Source organism: Strix uralensis, chromosome 3 (genome assembly GCF_047716275.1).
Source record: "Strix uralensis isolate ZFMK-TIS-50842 chromosome 3, bStrUra1, whole genome shotgun sequence".
NCBI classification, from domain to species: domain Eukaryota; kingdom Metazoa; phylum Chordata; class Aves; order Strigiformes; family Strigidae; genus Strix; species Strix uralensis.
Window position 1 is genome coordinate 24,502,201 of NC_133974.1, and position 22,844 is coordinate 24,525,044.

At 34.3% G+C, this 22,844-nt stretch overlaps 1 protein-coding gene across 1 annotated transcript in view; it reads right to left on the reverse strand.

Moving 5' to 3' along the window:
- CSMD1 (CUB and Sushi multiple domains 1) overlaps positions 1-22,844 on the reverse strand; it is a 1,283,073-nt gene that overhangs the window by 39,395 nt on the left and 1,220,834 nt on the right. The window contains exons 54-56 of the mRNA XM_074861694.1: positions 22,099-22,272; positions 3,917-4,105; positions 648-821 (exon numbers count right to left, since the gene is read on the reverse strand). Coding sequence (XP_074717795.1) covers positions 648-821; positions 3,917-4,105; positions 22,099-22,272 — 537 coding nt within the window. The remainder of the gene's footprint in view (positions 1-647; positions 822-3,916; positions 4,106-22,098; positions 22,273-22,844) is intronic.

Here is a 22,844-nt window from a genome sequence, read left to right on the forward strand (position 1 = left end):
GTAGATTGTTTCCCTTACAAAACTGACTAATACACTGTGGATGTCCTTATAGCCAATCCTTGTCTGAGCCCTTCACTTCAACAAAACTGTGTAATGTAAAACATAAAATGGTTTCTTCTAAATTTGTATAGTTAGTCTAGGGGAGAATAATCTGTTCCTGTACTTCCTGGCAGCACCAAGAACATTGCAGAGGTTTATGGTATTTGCACATTGTGGTATTAATAAAGAATATTTCTGGAAATGAAAGAACAAAATGTATGAAGTTTACCATCTAGTACCTTTGCTGTGGTGTTTTTAAATTAACATTTTCCTATGTGACAACCTTTGTTTACACAAGAGAGTTCATAAAAATAAAATTTAATACATGCATCCTTTTTAAGCAGAGCTCTACCAGGTTTAAAAGTGTTTTGTATATACTGCAGTATACAACTATAAAGGAGTGAAGTTACAAAGTAATGTCAAAGAGAATGAGACAATATATGAGAATATTTCAATAAGTGGTTATAATTCAGCTGAGCAGCTATTGGTGAAATTAAAATATACTTGGAAAACAAATATTAACTACTGTCTGTAGTTAAAAATTGCTTAAGAATGGCTTTGTTCCTGCAATTACAAGATGACATTCAGATGATGGTTTCTACAAGTACCTGAACAGTGAGGGAGAGTCCCACTCCAGTGGCTATCTTCTTGGCACTCTCTAGTAGAATTTCCTATGAGCATTCGACCCGCTGTGCAAGAATAGTGAATTATGGAGCCATATGTAAATTTGTCCCCTGAAAGAACTGCATTAGCAGGTACCCCAGGATGTCCACAAGAAATGGCTAACAGAGGAAAGAGAACAACATTATAAGATGTTTTAATGGCACAGGAAAAAACTATTATAACTTTTAAATTTGAGGCTGGTTCCACACAACATAAACTCCATCTGGATTTCAGCTCCTTTATATCTTCATTTTTGTTCTTGCTATAGTCATTTGTAGCCTTAAACATAAAACTACATGTAAAACTAACCCATCCAGTTTAGCCTTTCCCTGAAAATATACAGAGCTCTCTTTCATCATTCATTTCCCTTCACTGTCCTGCCCTACAAATAATACACCTTATTTCTGTTAAGATTGGGAAAGAATAAACCAAATAAGGTTAATGTTGCAATGTGCTTATATATTACAGATATGATAATGGTAAGGAGCTTTATCATATCTGTAAAATAACTAGACTCAGTTTAGGCAGTATAGAGAAATAAAAAAACTTAATCTATGGTATTATTATAGCAATGTGTTGCACTAGAGTGAACAAGGGGAAAATGGATTACTGATAATCATATTAATGCTTAAGTTAATATGTACATTTTGTTTGAGAAAAAAATCAGATAACCCATTTTGGTACAGAATAACTTGCAAAAAAGTAGTTGAGAGCTGTTATATAAGGAAACACAAGTCATCTTAAGTTTAACTAGAAATCAAATTCTGAATGCTTTTTTGTGTACAACTTAGGTCATCTAGTAGAGAAAGAAAAACCAAAGAACATAAATTTTACATAACTTTAGTGAACAGTCATACAACTTAAACAGGCAACTGAACTGAACTGAACAAGCAATTGAACTTGAGCAGATTTATGAGTTACTTGAATGAATGATCTATGGTTCAAATATATTTTTGGGGAAAAAAAAAAAAAAGACTGTTATTTTGATGACTATTACTCCTGACAGACATCAAAATTATTTCTGTTATATTGGGTCCCATGATAATGTCAAACTGACTGCACAATGGATTTCTGCCAAAAGGCATTGTCCTGACCATCACTCTTTCACTGCTGTGTGTTTCTCTTGCTTTCCTTGGGCTCGCTTAAGCATTCATGTAGCAAATAGTAAACCAAATCAGGACACTGATCTGGCTGAACAGTAGTCCCACCAAAAAAAGTGTTTAGTGAAAACTGAAAAGGCAGCTCAGCTATCCCAATAAACTTGCTTCACTACCATGCAAATGCTAGTCCTGCCACAATTCTGGAAGGAGCTGCCATAAGTGATCAGAGTTTTTTGAGGAAAATCATATGTAGGTCACCTTAATGTGGCTATATAATGATTTGTAGTGAGTAGCGTGACATTTTCCCAATTTATGAAGAAGAAAGTATCCATTTTAAGCAATGACACTCATAGATATTGCCTTGCATATATAACAGCAGTGTGTTTCTATTTTTTTATTCTTGAAGTAGAACTGTTCATGGTAAGAATTGTGTCCACTTTGCGTTCAAAATTTGTCTCACCTGCCTCTCCAAGCACTTTGCCATATCATCAAAAGCAATCTTATGTTTGAAAAAAAAGAGATTATCACTGATAAACTTTGAAAATTACATCTCTCTCATAGTACTTGAAGAGACTCTGAGACTTAATCTGTGAATATATAAACAGATCTTTCTCATAGACAGAGCCTTATTCATTTTACTGAGTTTTTCTTAGGGGAAAGAATGTTAAATTTTTCCTGGTGATATTTGGGATTCAGATAGTGTTTCAAACCACCAGCAGCAAATTAGCATCAGCTAATCCAGTAGATGACTGAGGAATGTAGGCACCTCCTAGTCTTATTTGGAAGTTCCCACAGCCTCAATCAATAGTCCCCAGAGCAAGATCAGGAACTCCTGTTCTGAGGAGATGGACACCTACGACTTTCCTCGAGTTCTGCCTAAAAACAGAAAAGCATGTAAATGCTATCAAACTTCCAAAACACTTGATGTGGAAAAATGGGAAGCTACAAGTGATCTAGATTCCCCATTCTTTTCTGCCCCTTGCATAAGGAGTGTTCCTTCACACTGAAACCCCAGTCCTGGAAAGAGGAAGCGATCACCGACAGAATTGGGCCACAGACTTTCATAATGTTTTTCTGAGATACAAAAAGTGAGGCACATGCCTGTATCAGTAAAATATTCTTGCCAAGTAAACAATTTTATGCAGCTATTCTGTATTTAAAATATTGTATTTTGTTTAATAATTTTATTATTGAAATGTGAATAAACCCAGTTTTCAGATTATAGCTCTTATTGACAGATATTGAAAGTGTAGATTGTTGTAAAAATCAAAACAAAACTACTTGGGTCCTCTGGATATTAGATACATAGTAGAAGGAAGAAAGCAAGCATAAAAAAGAAACAAATTCACTAACCTAGTTACATTTATTGATCTGATTGGTATATAAGTATAAATTCATAAAATAAAGCATTTAAGTAAACAATTAATTCTGTAAAGCAAAAACTTTAAAATCACCTTTTTGTAAATTAAAGTATAATTTAATTTATTTTTCCTATAATCACATTGTAATTCAGAAATCTAGTATCAGAAAATTAATAGTGGTCAGAGAAGAAAAATATCTCGATGGAAAATGAAAGTCAGCCAAACTGACTGATCTGAAGGTCACTGAATTGATTATAGGAAACACCAGATTTCCTCCATCTCTGAGGAAAAAGTGATGGAGGAAGTATGAAGTGATGTTACGAAAAGACCCTCTTGAGCAAAATTTTCCTACACATTTCATAGATCCGTTCTCACATACAGACTTCAATACATCTGAAAAAAAAAAATCTGAGATAGCCATTAATGGTCTTAGACTATCAATCTAAATGATAACAATAAATAATAATTTTATCTTTCCCTAGCTGTTTTCACATATCTTGACAATATACCAAAAGGGGAAACTAATCTTAACTTTCTGGCATTTGAAATAATAGCTCCACAGTTCACTCTAAACCCATTTTTAATAATGACAAGTTACATGACATCTTGTCTTAATGTTTTCTTACTGAGTTGTACAATTTGCAATACGTTGATCCTAGAGTCCAGTTTTGTTCCTACTACACTTTTTTTGTCTATTATGACTAAAAATCATGCACCACTCTTTAATGTTAATCCAACTTAATGAATACTTACACAAACACTTTGGTAGTGATCTATCCCATAAGCCATTAGCTTTACACGTCAAAGCAGATGAGCCCAACAAATAAAAGCCCTTCTTGCAATGGTATGCTACACTTGTTCCATATTTGAAACTTTCAGGATAATTCTGCTGTCCATGCCGAATTGCATTTTCCACAAAGCCAGGATCAGAACAGTTCACCACTGTAAGACAAAGAGTGTTCATCACTGATGCATAGCAGCAATGTCATAAATAGACTAACAGTGATTTTTTTGTAACTTCACTAGCAGTTCATGACTGTTATCCATTTGATATCCTTAGTGTTTTTTATTTGGCTTTAATATCAGATATGTTCACTCCTAAGTAAGTCTCTAGATCTTTTTGTTTTGAAAGCAACACTACAGTTTTACTCTAGTTCTTACAATAGTGTTGGGCATACAAGCAGTTCGAAGATAAAAGAGAAATTGGAGGAATTTTTATCATTCTCTTGGTAGGCTTAGTTTGGTCTTCTATGTAATTTTTATGTGAAGGAAACAAATTAAAATCAAACCAGTACATATTTTAAATAACGCTATAAGATTTTCTTTTTTAATTTCCTGTAATGAGAAAAACTGCTTCCAATATTAACAAGAACATTTTCTGCTATTAATATGTAGAACAGAAGAAGGAAGATGGTGAAAAATCAAATACTTGTTAGTAGAGCAGGAGTGAGGGGAAGCATCAAAAAAGATTACATTATTTTTCAGATAGCAGTTAAAAACGAAAAAAAATTATGAGTTTTGTCATGACTGTTTAGCTTTTATTTAAGGTATATCCGCCATCCCCAATCCTTCATTTTATACTCTGCAGTGAACATGATGGTTTGTTTATAGAAGATTATGATGAGACTCTGAGGTGTCCATTGCAAACTCACAATTTTGCTGTCTATTCATCTGAAAGCTATCTAAAAAGTTATAATTTCTCCTCTATCCCTCCCCTGTTTTCACTCTAAACATAATGGTATATATAAAAAAATACTTAGAATATTAGTATTATAAATTACAGCTCATCTAACAATGACAGGAATCTACCTTTCAAGTATATCACCTAGTTCAAATTAATTTTCATGAAAAAGAAACCAGTGGAGAAGAGTGTCAGATGCCATTATCATTTTAGAGGTAACAGATATGGAGTCACTGTGTTCTACTCCCGAATCATATTTTTCTCAAAGATTAAGTTTTATCATACATATAATTTAAATTTACTGATTAGCTAATACACTATAACAAGTCACCTTTTGCAAATGTTCATTCATTGAAAGAATATTTCATTTAATCATCTAAAAATTATCAGGATAAAGAAATATTAATATCCTAAAATTTAATTTTGGGTGAAAAACAGTTAAAATTGTTTTAAAAGCACAATATTAAAAGTATTAAATGTTCATGATTTCAATCTTGCAATGGATTCTAGACAAGCATATACCTAAGTCTAAAGAACATCCCATATAAATCCAATTTTTTGTTTCTTAAAAACTATTTTAGAAGTCATATTTGGGGGTGGGGGGAGAGAGAGAACACTCTTTAGCATGAAGAAAATCTATTTGCCATCTACTGATTGTTATTAAAAACACTGAAGATAAAATTATACAGAAAAGCAAAATACATTTAAAAAACATTAGATATTATGATGGTACATAAAGCATTAGTAAGGCATTATCTAGACTGATGAAGAGACATGGTTAATGGAAGAGACCTGCTTCCCTTTTCCTGAGGAGTAATACAGCTAACAGACTATTCCAATTGAAACTATTGCCCTTCTGTTTTATGGTGAATCCTACAGAATAATTCACCAGAGAAGTTACATTTAGCTTATAACAGTTCAGCTTATATTTCATACTACCAATATTTATTTAATCTTAGTGTTACAACCTTATAAATGTTAAGCATAAATCAGGTATGTGCACTTTAAATAAATACGTGTTTACATTGGAAATTCGTTGACAGAAGCAAATATCTTCCTACCTCCTGGCTTTTTTCCTGTTCTATAAAAGAGGGAAAAATGCAAAGTCCTAAAATCTCATTGCTCTTTGGAAGTAGTGAAAGATTTGTATGTGGATGTCTGTGTCTCTGTACTTGCTTTGAAGAAATCTGAAAATTCCTGCTTCTGGGGATCTCTATTTAAGAGTACTATCAAGAGAAAATGTTTTATTCTTTTCAAATTACACATTCTTTGTTACTAATTTTTTCCATTATCAGTAAGCACTGTCAACCAAGTCTAATTCTTTCACTGGCAATATACCTATCACTGTAGAATAGGGACACAAGTGAAAGTTTGTAAAACATACAGCCCACTGACTGAAGACCTACCAAAATATTAAGCTAGATCTGAATGAGCTCATGTCTGTATTCACAGTGCAATTCTTTGTTACAGAAACTAGCACAGCTCCCAGAAGCAATGCACACTGCGTCCCAATTAACCCTGTTTCTTAGGCAATTAGACATGGTGTAGTGCTGTGTAGATGGTGCTGTAAAACTGCTTTTGGAACTAGCCTGCATCTTCTGCATAGCTGTAAGCTGCCTTGTACAAACATATCCTTCTTTCTACTTTCCTTAACATTTGAAGCTACATCTGTATCAATATGAAGTAAAGAATACCAGCACTTGTTCTCTGGCTTGAGGCCAGTAGACAGTGGTCACATCTACTCTGTTGTGTTCTGCTACCCTCCACACTTGGGTGAATTTCTCTGAACTGCTCATCAGGAATGGTCCTGCTGTCCATGCTAACCCCTGAACCATGCTCTGAACAATTAATGTGGATGTGCTACTTGGTTCAAATGAAAAACTTATTGTAGAACTTTCTTAATATTAGTGGCAATTAAGTTCCCATGCCCAGGCACTGTTTAGTTTAAAAATAGGGATACATTTAATTTCAAATGCAGAAGTGAATATATCTCAATCTTTCTATTTAGCTAAAATTGCTATTACAGGGTAATGCAGTTTTGATCCTCAACCTCACAATAACACAATATCAGTATTGTGACCCATCATACGAGAATCTGATGTCCAAGGTTGTACAGAATATTTGACTGGTGCAGAACTGAACTTCAGGTCTTTTGAGACCTATGTCCGTGCTCTAATCAGTACACCATTTTGCAATAAAACTGCATACCATAAAGTAACTACAGAAAAAAACCACATTTGCATTCTACCGATATCCATCTTTTATAGGAAGCATCTTGATTACCAGCAAGAGCAGCTCACTCTTTAAATAATCTCTATACATGTAAAAAAGTATGGAAGTTAATTGTCTTTTATGACTGTAAAAATCCTCTGGAATAAAAAACAAAAACCCCTGTAATAGTTCAAAGGTGAAATAATATCCATTTGTCAATCATATTTAACACTTTTCTATATTAGAAATTTTATCCTGGTATAACTAGGACTCCTTGCTGTACTCACATAGATTAACAGTACAGGTTCATTTAGTAGCCTGCATTTAATATTAGCCACATATGCTTTAACTCAGTACTATAGAATTAGAAATGGGACATGTGCAGCTTAAACAGTACCTATACTTTTACAGCAAGATTTCATTAATGAAAACAAAAAAACAGTGGAAATTTGCATGCAGACACATATTACTGGACTCTTTTCCAAGGCATAGGACAAGATTTATATTGTTCGTCTACCTAACTTAGTTTCTTGTGATTTCAAACTTTCTTTTGCAAGTTTTTCTTCCTCCATGCAATTTATATTTTTAGTTTATTTTCTAGTGGGATTTTTGGGTAGGTTTTTTTTTTGCCTGAGAATGAAGTTTGTTGCCATTTTACTTCTTTTCTAGGGCTCTAGATGTTAAATACAAGCAGGTTATACTTATAATACCATGGCTAAAATAACATGATTGTTCAGAGTAACTGAAAATAAAAGTTACAATAGTGCTTATGGAGCTGTTAAAATTAAAAAAGTTCCACATTCATTTTCAACTTAATTTAATTCATTTTCAATCAGTTTGCTCCTACGTGAATGAGAACACAGAAACAAAAAGATAGAGGTGAATAAATTTGAAAACTAAAAATTATATATCTGAAGAAGAATGATATAATTCTTGGAATGACATGCAGTACTTTCATCCTTAAGTTTTTGCATTGAAAGACACAGAAAAGCATGGGCGGCATTGGTGTTTTGCCCTTGGTTTAACTCTTTTTATCATAAATGCTTGAAAATAGAATTGTTTGGATTACAGTATTTCCAACTTTTTCTTTTCCCAAAAATGATTTTTTTTTTCTGGTTTGATTTTATTCAGGTAAGAAAATAAAACACTATTAAAACCATTAATTTTGGTCAAGCAAAATTTTTTGTTAGTTAAATTTTAATTAATTCATAAAGCTACTTACAGGGTTTAGCTGTCTTGAAAAAAAGTTTTATTCTTGTTCTTTAAACTAGTCAAAATAAAACAATGACAATGGCTGAAATATGAGCTTTGAAAAGAGATCTGAATTTATGTTCTTTATTAGGAAGATGGGTTCTATACTGTTCAGCTTGATCATATGATAATGAATACAAGACAAAGCTCTGGCTCACCCTCACAGGACTGGAAGTTACTCTGTTGTGCTTCCAACGTTTAAAAGCACTAAGTATAGCAAGAATGCATATGTCATACTGTACAATTTCTTAACTTTCAATGATCATATGCTGTTAAATATTATCAGTTCTTTCAATTTTTAAAAGTGTTTTGTGTTCACTGATCAGCGTATAGGTGTTGTTTTGGTGATCTACATTACTGTTTCAAGTCTGTCTGACTTTACTGACATGGATACACATGCATCCTAATTCCCACTGAATGAGGGTTATCAATTTCCAATACCTGGACTTGCAACAGTGACATTATACTTCTTTTGCCTTTTACTACTCCTAGGATACAAAGGAGCTTAATTGCACACCTTACTTTCAGCTCTGGAAGGAGTGCATGGTATCATTATTATACTTTGGATCAAAGATTGTCTATAGATCTGAACTTTTCCCTAGTTTCATGCTTCTGACTTTTGGACAGTTTTTCACTGCTAAGAAAATATAAACCTGGTTTATCAATTATCTCTGATACACAGAACTTCCCATATTTTTTTTATATTAAACAATAACAGGATAAAACAAACAGTCCTAGGAGCAGTTTCTGGAATCAAATTTGTTCTCTCTAATTGAAGGCACTAAGGACTATGTTAAAGGCTCATATGCCCTCTTACACCTTTTTTTGACCAGAAAAAAAATCCTAACTTCTGCTCTTCAAACCAACAAACCATGAACAAGAGCAATAAAGAATGCCCACCTCCATAACACAGGACAGTCTTTAAAAGAAGTCACTTTTATAATCTTTAGATTAAGAGTTTAGACTTTATGTTTGTCACATGCTAAATCAGAGCTTGTCTACCACTACCATTTTAAAAAGTCATTGCTATGTTTTCTTGAGAGTCTATGTGAAGACTATGTGAAGGATGAATGCTCTGCAACTGCTTTATCATGAAGAACACTGTTTGCTATGTTCACACAGTGCCTCCCAGGGCTGGTCTGTGGAGAAATGTAATACCTTGCCTGACATTCCGAATGAGGACAGAAATGCAGCAGATGCCCTGGTACTCTCTTTTGCTGGAATGGGAAGGATACTAGGCATCTGCAGGCACAAAGCTTTAAAAAGGCCTTGAGAACAAAAATGCAGAAAACCTTCTATGGCTTCATGGACTATCAATCATGTGGAAATCTCATTTGGGAGTTGTGATCACTCCAGAATATCAGAAAGTGCTATTTCTTTAACCATAATATTGAATGTTTATTTTATTTCTAGATTAAAGTGATAAACTGTTCTATTTAAAAACAAACAGTGATAAAAATTAAAACATGGATAAAAATAGTATAAATGTAAAAAGAAGTAAAATAAACAGTGAAATGACATTTTAGAATTTGTTCAAAAGAAAGAGCAAAAATTTTTTTTCCACTGCAATTTAGTGAAAATAATTGTTATTGTACTCAAATATACACTGACTTAGTTGAAACTATTTTGCCAAATTATTCCAAATTTAATATTAGAATATTCTATTGAAATAGAAGAAAAATCTGAAGCATATTGCAAAATTCTCACATTTATTGAAAGATTTGCACATTTATGAATACAATTATTTTCAAAAATTCTTCCCATCCTATGGATTACTCAAGTCTTTCCCTAGGTATATTTTTTAACAAGCATTCACAACAGCTATTCCTTTTTTTTGGTACAATTGAGATTATTAAGATAAAACAAAATAAAACTGCTTAAAAATGAAACTGTTTTAATGGGTAAGGCTGACAAGTTAGCTTCTGAAAAGCCAGAAATTCAGAAAAAAGAACTTTGTTTCATGAAGATATGCTGCCCTAAAGCTACCCAAAGCAATTCTAACTGAATTATCTTTGAAACACAATAGGGAGAATAGAAAAACTTAATTGTCCATGCAGACCAGAAATATGGAATGTTCAAGGAATATATTACTTGCAAAGTATCAATTTGTCTGTGTGATATAGTGTTCTCATACTTGTACCAGTAGTACCTGTTTAGCCAACTCAGTGATTAATAAAATACAGAATAGTCACTGAATGCATGTTTTAAGCATGTGTTCTGTGCAACAGAATTCTTGCATCATATGTGAAATCTTATCAAATGATTATGCAAGAGAATATTAACCCTCATGCTAAAAAGTAAACAAAATTATGCCTCCAGTGCCATTTAACCTCAGCTATAGATTTTTAAATACATGTATAGATGAGTGTGCTGTTGCTAAGAGCTGCAATAAGGAGTATGTTAGAAAAGAATTTGAGTTGGCCAGCATACAGAACTAAGGCAGTAGTTTCCCTGATTGCCTTTCACCCTGGGGACTCAGTTGTAAATCACAGTGAGAGTAGACGGAGATTGCTTTCTCTCAATGACAGCTGTCAAGGGTTACATGGGAAATGAATTCTGGCACTCTCAATTTAGTCTGTTGAGAAAAGCAGGAGAATGCTTCAAGTCTGCCCTGATGACTTTGGAACCTCACACTGAGTATATTCAAACCCTTGAGGGCAAAGAAGTGAAAAGACCATGTCAGAGTCCTTTAGGCAGTTTTTTGTTAAACAGTTGAATGATCATCAAAAAGTACATCATTCACAGTATTTCATTTCTTGTTCTCACTCTTTTTCTTTTTCTTTTTTTTTCTTGACAGAAACAATGTTAAGCTTCTTTTCTAAACTTTCATATCTGATCAACAGTGTTTTTAAACTTTTTTATCTGAAAAGTATTGCATTAATGTTGGTATCTTGAACATGTGTAGGGACTGGCACTCAGAGTGAGTAAGAGTAGAGCATTCACTCTGGCTTTATGACAAATTCTAAGAAATGCTGTCTATAAAAAAAGAAGGCACTGCTTGTGAAAACACGATTACAAAATTACCAGTCTGGGGAATTTTGGTAAAGTTAAGTGCAAAGTCAGCAATACACAACAAAGATAGCTTCTCAGTGAAGTAAAGCAAAAAACCAACCAAACAAAAACCCTGCTCAACTTACAACTTCACTTTTCAAAAGTCTCAAATACATGAGTCTGATATTTTTAATTCTTATTTTTTCAATAGGGGCCAGTTGGAGACTGATTTTATCATAGAAATTCTCGCCATGTAAACCATAAAACTAAAATATTTATTTAGGAAGCAGAGTGGTTTGTGTTTTTACATATATTATTAAAATCTATCTGAAATCTAAGGTCCTGAAATCATGTTTCTGATGAACCTAGACCAAGGAAAATTTCACTGTAATTAATGCAGCGTAAATGGTGTTGGCAATAGTGCAAATTAACAGTAATATTTTGCTGAATAATATCCTGGTAGAAACAAGACCTTAACTAAGGTTAATAGATTCAATGAAGTATATATTTCACATTTGTTTGTTTATGAGATGAAAAGTTAAGAATCACGTCACTTTTACTTGCATTCCAAAATATTTGTCATTGATATAAACATGTCAAATATTCTTTCATTGTCTGTCTTATGCAGTCTTTCTTATGTTTTCTATTGGAAAATTTCTGCTGGATTTCTCAGATAACTAACTGGATAACTATATACTAAAATAAAAATGGAGTAAGAAGTATGTTAAAAGAAATTGCATGTACTTGAGTTATTTTCTTAAGCTTTGAACTGAGTTGATACAACTTTATAAAACAACCCTTTTTTTTTTTTTTGAATACCAGATTAACTAATTTAAAAAGCATGTATTTGTCTCTTGGCTATGTATGAATTTTCTTACATGAACGCAGACATTACACTAGGAGACAGATCAGAAAGATAAAGTACTTACCTGTCATTGTTTTGTCTATATGTGTGTTGTCTATATGTCTATATGTGTCTATATGTCTATGTGTGTGTTGTCTCTATGTAAATTCATTTGTGGGAACCTATGTACAAGTAGTATCAACACAATAACTTTTGTCATAATAGTACAAACTCTGGGGTCATGTGTTTAAGTCTTTCTCTTTAGATTTTTCTTAATCTGAGTTCTGTTTTTCACTTGGGAGAGAAACTCTAATCAGTTGCCCCAAAAAATATTTCTACTACCTTTTGAGGTGTCTGCCTGATCTCCAAGCAGGTGCGACTCAGAGATGTGCAGGAATAATTTTAAGTCCTGTGTCATCTCATCTCCCATGGCACCTTACCTCTTTATTTAGGAAATTTAGTCAAGCTCTAATCATCCTTCTGAAGGATATCATCATGCTATCAACATGAACAGATTAGGTATGTCTAAAATTCAAAGTATGCAAAAGTCTCAACAAAGGCCTCTGACTTTGGAAAAACAAAACTGAACAAACCACAAAATTTTCTCAGCTTATATGAATCCTTGATACCACTACAGATGGAAAACTGCTTAAATTCAGAGTTGCTTTATCTCTAGATGAAAAGAATTGGTCATAAGTCTCAATCTTTCCTACCCTTCTATCAGCTGTCATCAGAAAAGTTCTTTTTCTTCTCAGTAAGGGATTGTAACATATTACCACTGGTTCAAATGATACATCTACTAAAGAAAACACTACAAAATTGACAGCTCCTTTTAGATATCAGATTCTTGATACGACAAAAAGTCTAACTGAGCTTTTCAAGAATCTATCAGTAATAAGATAAAGAAAAACCTCTCAAATTAGAAATTCAGTACAAAAGCAGGATAAATGAACAGAGATCTGAATTCTATGTTATTAACAAATAGCCTGAACTTCCTGATACAGACTGGAGAACGTGAGCTAGTTCAAACCTCTGCAACTTTGCCAACATCTTCCCAGTAAAACATTTCTCATTTTAAGAAACAAGTTTCTAATAGAAGAAAAACTCTTAAATCTCATTTATAAGAAGCTATAACAGATTCTGACACATTTGGTGGCCTTCTACGATGGGGTTACAGCATTGGTGAATAAGGAAAGAGCAACTGACATCATCTACCTGGACGTGTGCAAAGCTTTTGACATCCTTGTCTCTAAATTGGAGAGATATAGATTTGACCGATGACCACTCGGTGGATAAGAGACTGGCTGGATGGTCACACTCACTGTCAATGGCTCAAAGTCCAAAGGGAGAGCAGTGATGAGTGGTATTCCTCAGGGGTCAGTACTGGGACCGGTGTTGTTTAACATCTTTGTTGCGGACATGAGTAGTGGGATTGAGTGCACCCTCAGCAAGTCTGCTGATGACACCAAGCTGTGTGGCACGGTCAACACGCTGGAGGGATCAGATGCCATCCAGAGGGACCTTGACAGGCTTCAGAGGTAGGCCCATGTGAACATCATGAAGTTCAACAAGGCCAAGCGCAAGGTCCTGAACATGGGTCAGGGCAATGCCAAGCACAAAGACAGGTCAGGTGATGAGTGGATTGAGAGCAGCCCTGCAGAGAAGGAGGACTTGGGGGTAGTAGTGGATGGAAAACTGACTATGAACCAGCAATGTCTGCTCGCAGCCCAGAAAGTCAATCACATCCTGGGCTGCATCAAAAGTAGTGTGATCAGTAGGTCAAGTGAGGTGATTCTCCCCCTCTACTCCACTCTTGTGAGACCCCACCTGGAGTACTGTGTTCAGCTCTGGGCCCCCCAACATCAGAAGGACATGGACCTGCTCGAGGAGGAGGTCTGGAGGAGGGCCACAAAGATGATCAGGGAGCTGGAGCACCTTCCTGATGAAGACAGGCTGAGAGAGTTGGGGTTGTTATCTGGAGGAGAGAAGGGTCCCGGGAGACCTTGTAGCAGCCTTCCAGTATTTAAAGGGGGCCTGCAGGAAAGATAGGGAGGGACTCTTTATCAGGAAGTGTAGTGACTTGACGGCAGGTAATGGTGTTAAACTGAAAGAGGGTAGATTTAGATTAGGTGTAAGGAAGAAATTCTTCACTGTGAGGGTGGTGAGGCACTGGAACAGGTTGCCCAGAGAAGTTGTGGATGCCCCCTCCCTGGAAGTGTTCAAGGCCAGGCTGGATGGGGCTTTGAGCAACCTGGTCTAGTGGAAGGTGACCCTGCCCACAGCAGGGGGGTTGGAACTAGATGATCTTTAAAGGTCCCTTCCAACCCAAACCATTCTGTGATTCTATGATTCTGCAGAGAACAGTAGCAAAGGATATACACTTTTTCTGATATAGATTGCAAATCTGACACTGCCTTATGAACCGTCAGGAAGTTATCCGACAGTATATCCAATGCTAAAGCAAATAAATCAGAGAAAGAAAATCTCCTTCTTGCAAATACTTCCATTCTAGAAGATGTGGTTAAGTGTGGTGTTTAATATAGCAGTTCTTACTTCAATTATAATATATGGAAAAATGACCTGCAGTGCAATCAGGAGTGCAGAGCCCTGACGAGACCATCTGATTCAGTTCTCATTTTGGTGGATAAGAGTTACTATGAAAAGTAGAAAGTGCAGAGGCTGACTTTCTACACTTCCAAAGACAAAATGGAAAGCAGTTCCAAATGCTAAGGGAAAAAAAATCACACTGAACATATTTGGTATATTATTTTATATTTTCATAGCTATTGCTGGGGTAGCACATGCAGGTGGCACTAAGTCCTACTCAGGCAGGTTTGCCTAAGAGAACTGAGATATGGTTATCAGAATTTTTCCTATGCCATTTGAGTCCAGTTTAAAGGCAAGTAAACTGTCTACCTGACTCCTTTATCAAATAAATAAAGGCAAAGATAGAGTCTATGTGAAGATGAAAATGTCCTATCTCAAAAATTACGATTTTAAAATCACACTCCAGTGATCTCAACATGCCAGAAAAGACTATTATAAATCTTAAATATATATATAGAGAGAGGATTCAATATAAATTTAAAACCAGATATTATTGTTTTAATAATTAAAAATTTGTGGTTTTTATCTCACAAAGTATCCAAATGTCACAAAAAGCCCTTTTTTTTACTTGTGAAAGAAACAGTGGGAATATGATTTTTCCAATACATAGATGTTTTTATTATTATGTTACCTCAGAAGACAGATCTGAAATCCAATTTTTTAAAATGTGTTAATTTTAAGGGATTAAAGTTTTTACTTGCTGTGCCAAGACAAGTTTTCCAGAACAGAAGAAATCTTTCTTAAATTATCAGAATAAAAGTAGAGGGAGATATCATTATAAAGCAGTTCAGTGCTTTCAGTGCATTTCAGATATGCAAACATATTTAAATACTTTGTTTCATACAAGGTTTTATCATACGGCTCTAGAGTAGCATATATGATCTTTTACTTGCACTACTTTTTTGTCAGGTAAAAATCCACATATAATTTATTTGGTAAATTTCCTGTCAGTGACTTATTAGTTAACCTACTACTGACACAATAGATAGAAGCAATGAATCATTGCAAAAGAGTGCCTGAGAACTAGCCAGCTTTATTTTCTGGAAATATCAAGGTTTCCAATGCATACATAATAGCTCAGTTGCAAAATAAAATAGAACAAAATAATCTTCTCCAATAGCTTCAAGCAATAATCTATATTTTGTCGTAACTGCATGTAGAGTCTCAGTGAAGTGAAGTTCATTATTGACTCAAGTGAACTCTCCTGAGGTTTGAAAGAAAGGTCATACGTAAAATCTCTGTTGAATTAAGTGATACAGGTTTGCCAGGAACATCAATACCTTCCCAGCAGTATATTTAAAGAGCTGGAAGATTTACTTTCTTTGTACACAAATTCATAATTCATCACTAACAATGAACTTTAATACAAATGTTTTCCACCCATTAGATAAAAGGCAATTTTAGAAGGAAGGGCATATGTCAGAAGTGCTGTTACTTGCTTTAGGTAAGTTCTAATCAATTTATTAAGAGTAAATAAGTAAATAAGTAAGCCATTTATTTGGTAGAATTTTGATTTTTTTTTAAACTCACGGATGTAAAATTATAATTTCAGGATGATTTCATCATTGAAATGCACTTCATTTTTCTTAAATCTAACCAATAAGGACTTTTTTGCTCTTCTTTCATGTAAATAATATAATTCAAGGTTTAATTTAATTAAGCCTTTTTGGCAAAAAGATACTCTAATCTTGAACTCTGCAGATTCATCCTTTAATCCATACTATATCAAATTATAAATAAAAAAGCATAATTATCATAAAAATATGTTACAGTAATTTTCACAGCATATGGTCCAAAAATACAGTATTTACTGAAGTAAAAATCTTCACTGATATATCAAATTCTGCTTTCACTCAAATGTAAATGTAATTATGCTATGAGGTTATAAGGAGGCAGTTTCCAGTAGAGAAGACTCCTTTGCCCAGTTATACAGGTAGAATTAAACTAGGTAGAGCCATGCAGAGGTGTGTTCTGTGGGAACATACCTGGCTGGTATGGAGGTTTGGACACTTCTCTTTTCATTCTTTTGAAGGAATACCAAAAGTTTTTGTTTCACACTGAATTTCTAAATTCATTGTGAGCAGCAGCATATAGACATGTTCTTTTCTAGAAAACTCCAATTACTCATTCGTTTTAAGACAGAATATTTACACAGGAATACATTAAAACATCTATTTCCCTTTTGCTTCGGCTATGGTTCTTAACAGTGTCAAGTTAAGCATTAGCTTTGATGCTTGCAGGCTAGAAATAGTAGGGTTTCAGGACCTTAGGATAATCTCTTATAGTGTTTAGCTGATATGTGGAATAAATTTTTACTCATCGAAGTTCCTTTCATTTTGTTCTCTATTCATCTAATTGGGGAAAAATAGTTGTATCCTCTTTACTTATATGTATCTTCAAGTGTTCTTTGAGTGCTGGAGAGTCATGCAGAGATGGTTAAGAAGTTGCTTTAGTTACCCATCTAGTTATCCGAGATCAGATGATCTAGGTAATAGTCTCATGATTTGGTTCCATTTTACCTTAGCCTGTGAGACTGTTTTAATCTGAAAAGCTTGCAGTCTGCTTATTTTTTGTTAACTCTGTGTTATGTACTAGCCTAAAACAGGGGGATCACCAGAAAAATAGGAATGGAGACACAACATACCACCTCAGCAATATTCTCCAAATGCATCTGTCAAAGTGTTCATAAATTATACAGAATCACAGCACAGTTGAACTTGCAAGGGACAGCTAAAGCAGTTTGCCCAGGGCTTTGTCCATGAGTACGTATAAGAATGGAGACTCCACAACCTCTCTGGGCAATCTGTTTAGGTGTTTTACCACCTTCACAGTTGAAAAGTTTTTTCTTATGCTTCAGTTTGTGCCCTTTGTCTCCTGTCCTTTCAGTGGGAACCACTGAAAAGTCTGGCCATCTTTTTTTACATCCTCCCTTAGATAAGCATTGATAAGATTCCCCTGAGCCTTGTCTTCTCTTCTCTAGGCTGAGCAACTCCAGCTCTGTCTCCTCTCAAATCACAAAATATATTCAGGAAAGGGCAGAAAACACCAAAGAGAGAGGAGGAGGGCACAAAAAAGTTAGTGAGAAACAACAGAGGGAACACTGAGGTTAGAGAAGGTGGTGCACAGGGGAGCAGATATTCTCTGCAGCCAGTGGAGGACCCACAGCAGAGCAGACAGTTCCTGAAGGAACTGCAGCCTGTGGAGAACCCACATCAGAGAAGAGGAAAAAAATGAGAAGGAAGGAACGACAGAGAGAAACCACTACATACTGACTGCAAAGTCAACCCACATGCTAACCTAAAATAAGAAACAATACCAATTATCAGGACAATTAATATAATATTTTAAAATTTCATATAATTGAAATAAAATCTCCCAAATTTCTAGATCAGTGACATATGTAGTAGGTCAATGGTATAGAATTACTCTAACACTGATATGCTTAAACTGAAGTGGATAATGACTATTCCCTTTGCACTGCAACTAAATATCTTCTGGTGCACAAATACATTTACAACAGTTATTGTTGCTTTAGATAGTATATTCCTCTACAGAACCCCAAAGTAGGATTTCTTAGACAAACTGAAAACTTTATGACCTATCTCTTCTTCAAACAGTTTAAATGTCAACATGGATTTCAAGGTTGATCACCTTGAATCTAGAGAAACTGAAAACTTTGTGATATATCTCTTTTTCAAACACTTTAAATGTCAACCTGGAGTTCAAGGTTGATGACACCGCAACACTTTTGTATTAGTCTGACCAAGTCTCTTTTTCTCCCACTAACTGTGAGTTTCTTATGTTCAGTCAAAGCTCTGAGATTCAGCTTTGGTGCTCTACTTCTTGTACATCTTCATTTTTGTAATTTCTCAGACAAGAGTAAAAGTGACGACATTGGAATAATACTTACAGTTTTAATTGTATTTTAAATGAAATTCTTGCTGATACACAAGGCAAAAGAATCGAGCTCCTTCTTTTAACTTGAGATTACATTCTCCCAAATCTTACATTAACATTCTGGTGTAGAAAAACAATTATCCATTCCCTATACTAAGCACTATTGCAAGCTGTAATTATATACATACTTAAATCACATTGATTTCAATAACATTTAAATCTTTATTGATTACAGTTCCTAAACAACTCTATGCTTTGTCATACAGACCTACATTGAGGCAACAGACAAGTAGTAGGTGGCAAGATTAGTTGGATCCTCATGATGGAAGAGATACAAGACAGTCACTGAAAAATACCTATTGCTATAGAGAAAGAAATACAAAGTGAAGGGAAGAATGATGTGAAGAAGCACTGAGTGAAAGGCAAAAGTCCAACTTTACACCACTTGCATAAGAATAGACAAAATTGTAGCTACTCAACTGAGAGAACTCTGAGTCACTTCATTCTGGTAGGAGTTTGACATTCTTCAGTGAACAGACCTTGGCAGAGTTGCATCTACAATACTCACTACTTTCAGAAAACCAACCTCCCCTAAACAAGATTTCAGACTATAAATTGACCTGGATCAAATTCAAATTCATGTGATGAATTAAAAAAGGAAAATGAAAGTAGACAGGAGACATAACTGAAATAATATAGAAGTAAGTGTAAGGCTCCTAATTCTTATGTTATTTTTTAAATCTACTCAGACTTTGTATTATTTTTTATAAATTTCCTTTTTTTTTTTCTCTTTCACTTTCACCTGTTTTCCTTTTAATAAATGTACTTGAGTTCAGTGTAAATAGTTGAGTAACTCAACTTGTAAATGGGGTTGAACTTCAGCAAAACCATGCAATCTCTGGCTCTTACAGTCAAATAGAGCAGATCTGGACTGCATCTACAGGATACATGAAAAAGTGTGTATTTTCAACAGATAAAGCGTTGCTTAAATGCCTCACAGATGAGATAGAGAACTTTGTTCACTGAAGTCTAGCAAAACAAAACAGTATAAAAAGGAGAAAAAGTACATGAGCCTAAATAGGAACAGTTTGCTAATTCCTGTTTCTCTGTTCCAATAATTATATTGTTATGCTAGTTAACTCACTTGAATAAATTCTGAGGGTAGTGACTGAGGGAATTGCCATCTTTGTAGTGTTTTAATGAGAATGAAAGATCTAATTCCACACACACTGAGCTTGAAATTGCATCAGCTATCCCTGAAATAATATGATGAGCTAATCACCAAAGATAATTATCATTCTTAAGAACAACCATTGTAATAAAATATGATTTTTAATAAACCAACAGGTGGAGATAATAAAGCTACCAATAGCTGAAGTTAACTTCCTATTACATGGACTTTTAGTCCCAGTGTTAGTATCCTCAGCACAACTTCACTGACCGCAATTTCCTTTAGCACCTTAAAGACAAGTTACAAAGGATGTAAAGCATAGTACTTAATTGAATTAACATTTAAGTGATTATTTTTCCAGTGACAGAAAATACTTAAGAAAAGTTTACTAGCCATTGCATTTCTGGAGAAATTATTATATCTGCTTCATTATTAACCCCCCTTTCAACAAGCTAACTTGGACCTGTCTAATCAGAGAGGACAATGGAATTCCAGACTTGTATTCTGAATAGTGAAAGATAAGATGATTTTAAAAAATCATCTTATCATGTTTTTTAAATATGTAAAGAAATCTTTAGCTTCTCAATTTTGTAGTCAACATTAATGCATCAATCCATGCAAAAGAACTGAAAGGTTCATCAGCCTAAGGAAAAACCTAAGTGACTTATTTGATATTCCTTTCAGAGGATGCATGCTTTAGCAAAGGTTTTCCAAATTATGTCACAGAAGGAAAATCTTGCCAGACTTGCTAGTTCCAACTAACACTCAAAAATCCATTTTAGGCATACAATACATATATTTTCTATATATATGCATATATGTATAGATAGGTCACTTGTCCAATTGATCGATTGATTGATCTTTGTGTTCTATTACTTTGTATGTTCCATAACAGGCAAAATCATCAGGTTCTCTCGGAGACTAAGCTTTTTTGTTTGGTTTTGGTTACACATTTGGAAATTAGTGCTGTCGCTAAGTTATAAATGGACCCCCGGCTTTGAAAAGGGAATATGACCAGGAACAACATTTTAAAATTAGATCCACTAAAACACATTTCCTTCTGGAGCCTTCACAAAAAGAGCACTGAAGGATATACAGTATCTCAGAAACTTTTCTCAGGCTTTTGAGATCTTTCCGTATAACTTATATGATTCACCTTTAGTTCTGCCTTTTACCTCTCTGACAATTTACATCTATTTTATACCCAGAAGATATTCAAATTGCCTCAGTGATTCAGAAGAAAACATTTCACAATATTATTAATTATCAGCATCTATTGTATTCAGCATTGAGAAAGCATATACTAGACCAGTACAAGCTATTTTGGGACATACAAAATAAAAACAATAGACCAATGAACAGATTTTAGCAGTCTGATAAAGATACTGATGAAACAAACCAAAGATTTGATGTTAGATACATACTCTGCAATGTTAACCAAAGGTTGAGGAAAATAAAAACAGTGGACATAAATGGAAAGAGTAACAATAGGGTGACTTAAGAGACTAGTTTTCCTTTTAATCTTAATTACAGTACTGGCATCTGGATAAATAAATGATAAGGACACAATGAAACCTGAGAACTTTGGATTGTGTTTTAAAATGGTTTCTTTTTGTCCTTCCCTAATATATACATTTGATACACAGGTTTCTTCATGACGCAAACCCTTACTTCTTTCTCATCTCTCAAACATCTCCATCTTACCCAGAGCATACTAGTAATCAGGTTCAGATATGTATTCACAAAAAAAACAAAAAAACAAAAAAAATCAGAATTATATCTTTATCATTTTTTTCTGGGGAAAGAAAAGTCAGGTTTCACATGTACAAAGGTTATGAACACCTCTCAGGTATTACTAGGAAATACAGAAGAATTAATAATGGTTTGATGCATGAATATTCATTTGTATAAATATGTTTTAATAGGAGTAATGGACCATTTATGGAAACTGAACTCTAGTGCACCTAATCCAGGCTAGATAGCCAGCTGTGATGTATTAATGTAATATAACTTTTGTGATAAAGTACACTTTATACGTCTATAAACTAAATGCTAAGGATTGCAGTTTAAGAAATTTGAGGTAAAATACTGAAAAGCCTAGGCTTTCCCAATACTCAGCCCTAACTCCATTTTCCAGTATAGAAATGCAAAAACTCAAATAAAGGTGGCAATGAGTTCCTAAAGGTCAGGTTTCTGAATTCTATCCCAATATTTCAAAGGCAGAGTAAAGGATCATGCCTGAATAAGTCAGAGAGCAGAGAATGTATGAGAAAGTTTCTTACCTCTGCAGTTGGGTAAAGGGCTACTCCACTGTCCATTGCTTCGGCACTGTGCTCGAGAAGCACCCTGAAGTAAGTACCCAGTGTTGCAAGTAAAATTTACAACATCATTTAAATTGAACTCACTGCCATTAGTCATTCCATGAGCTGGATTCCCAGGATGTCCACATGTGATTGCTGTTAAAATAAAAATAGTCAGGCTAGCATCCAACTGAAAGATACTGTTCCATGGAATCACTTGCAGGTTGGAGCTCTTCTCTTTGTTTTTTTTTTTCCTTCTGAATTTGTCTTTTATATTTATATTAGAAATTTAAGAAAAAATACGATATATTTATTCAGAATTCGTAACTGCAAGGGGAAAAATAATTTTTTAACAAAAGTTTCAGAATCTATTTTTTACCTTATAATTATAATTACCTTGTAATATAAATAATTATATATATATGCATTTTGACACCCATCTGGTATGTATTAGACCTTAAAAAATGTAGAGAGTTCACGATATTTCCTACTAATGTAAATAAAAAAATATTTTTTCCCTGTAATCTTCAAAATGCAGCAGGACAAAAAAAATTAAATTTGATGTATTGCTTTCAGAGCATTTTGGAGTTCTATAGCATTCCTCTTCCGAAGTTCTTGAGTTGCTTTGCTGACGCAGTGATCCTTTTAATCAGATTTTCTTAATGCAATACAGAAATGATTGTTGAGAGTAAATCTTTTCCATTATGTGTAATACATGTGTTGATTAT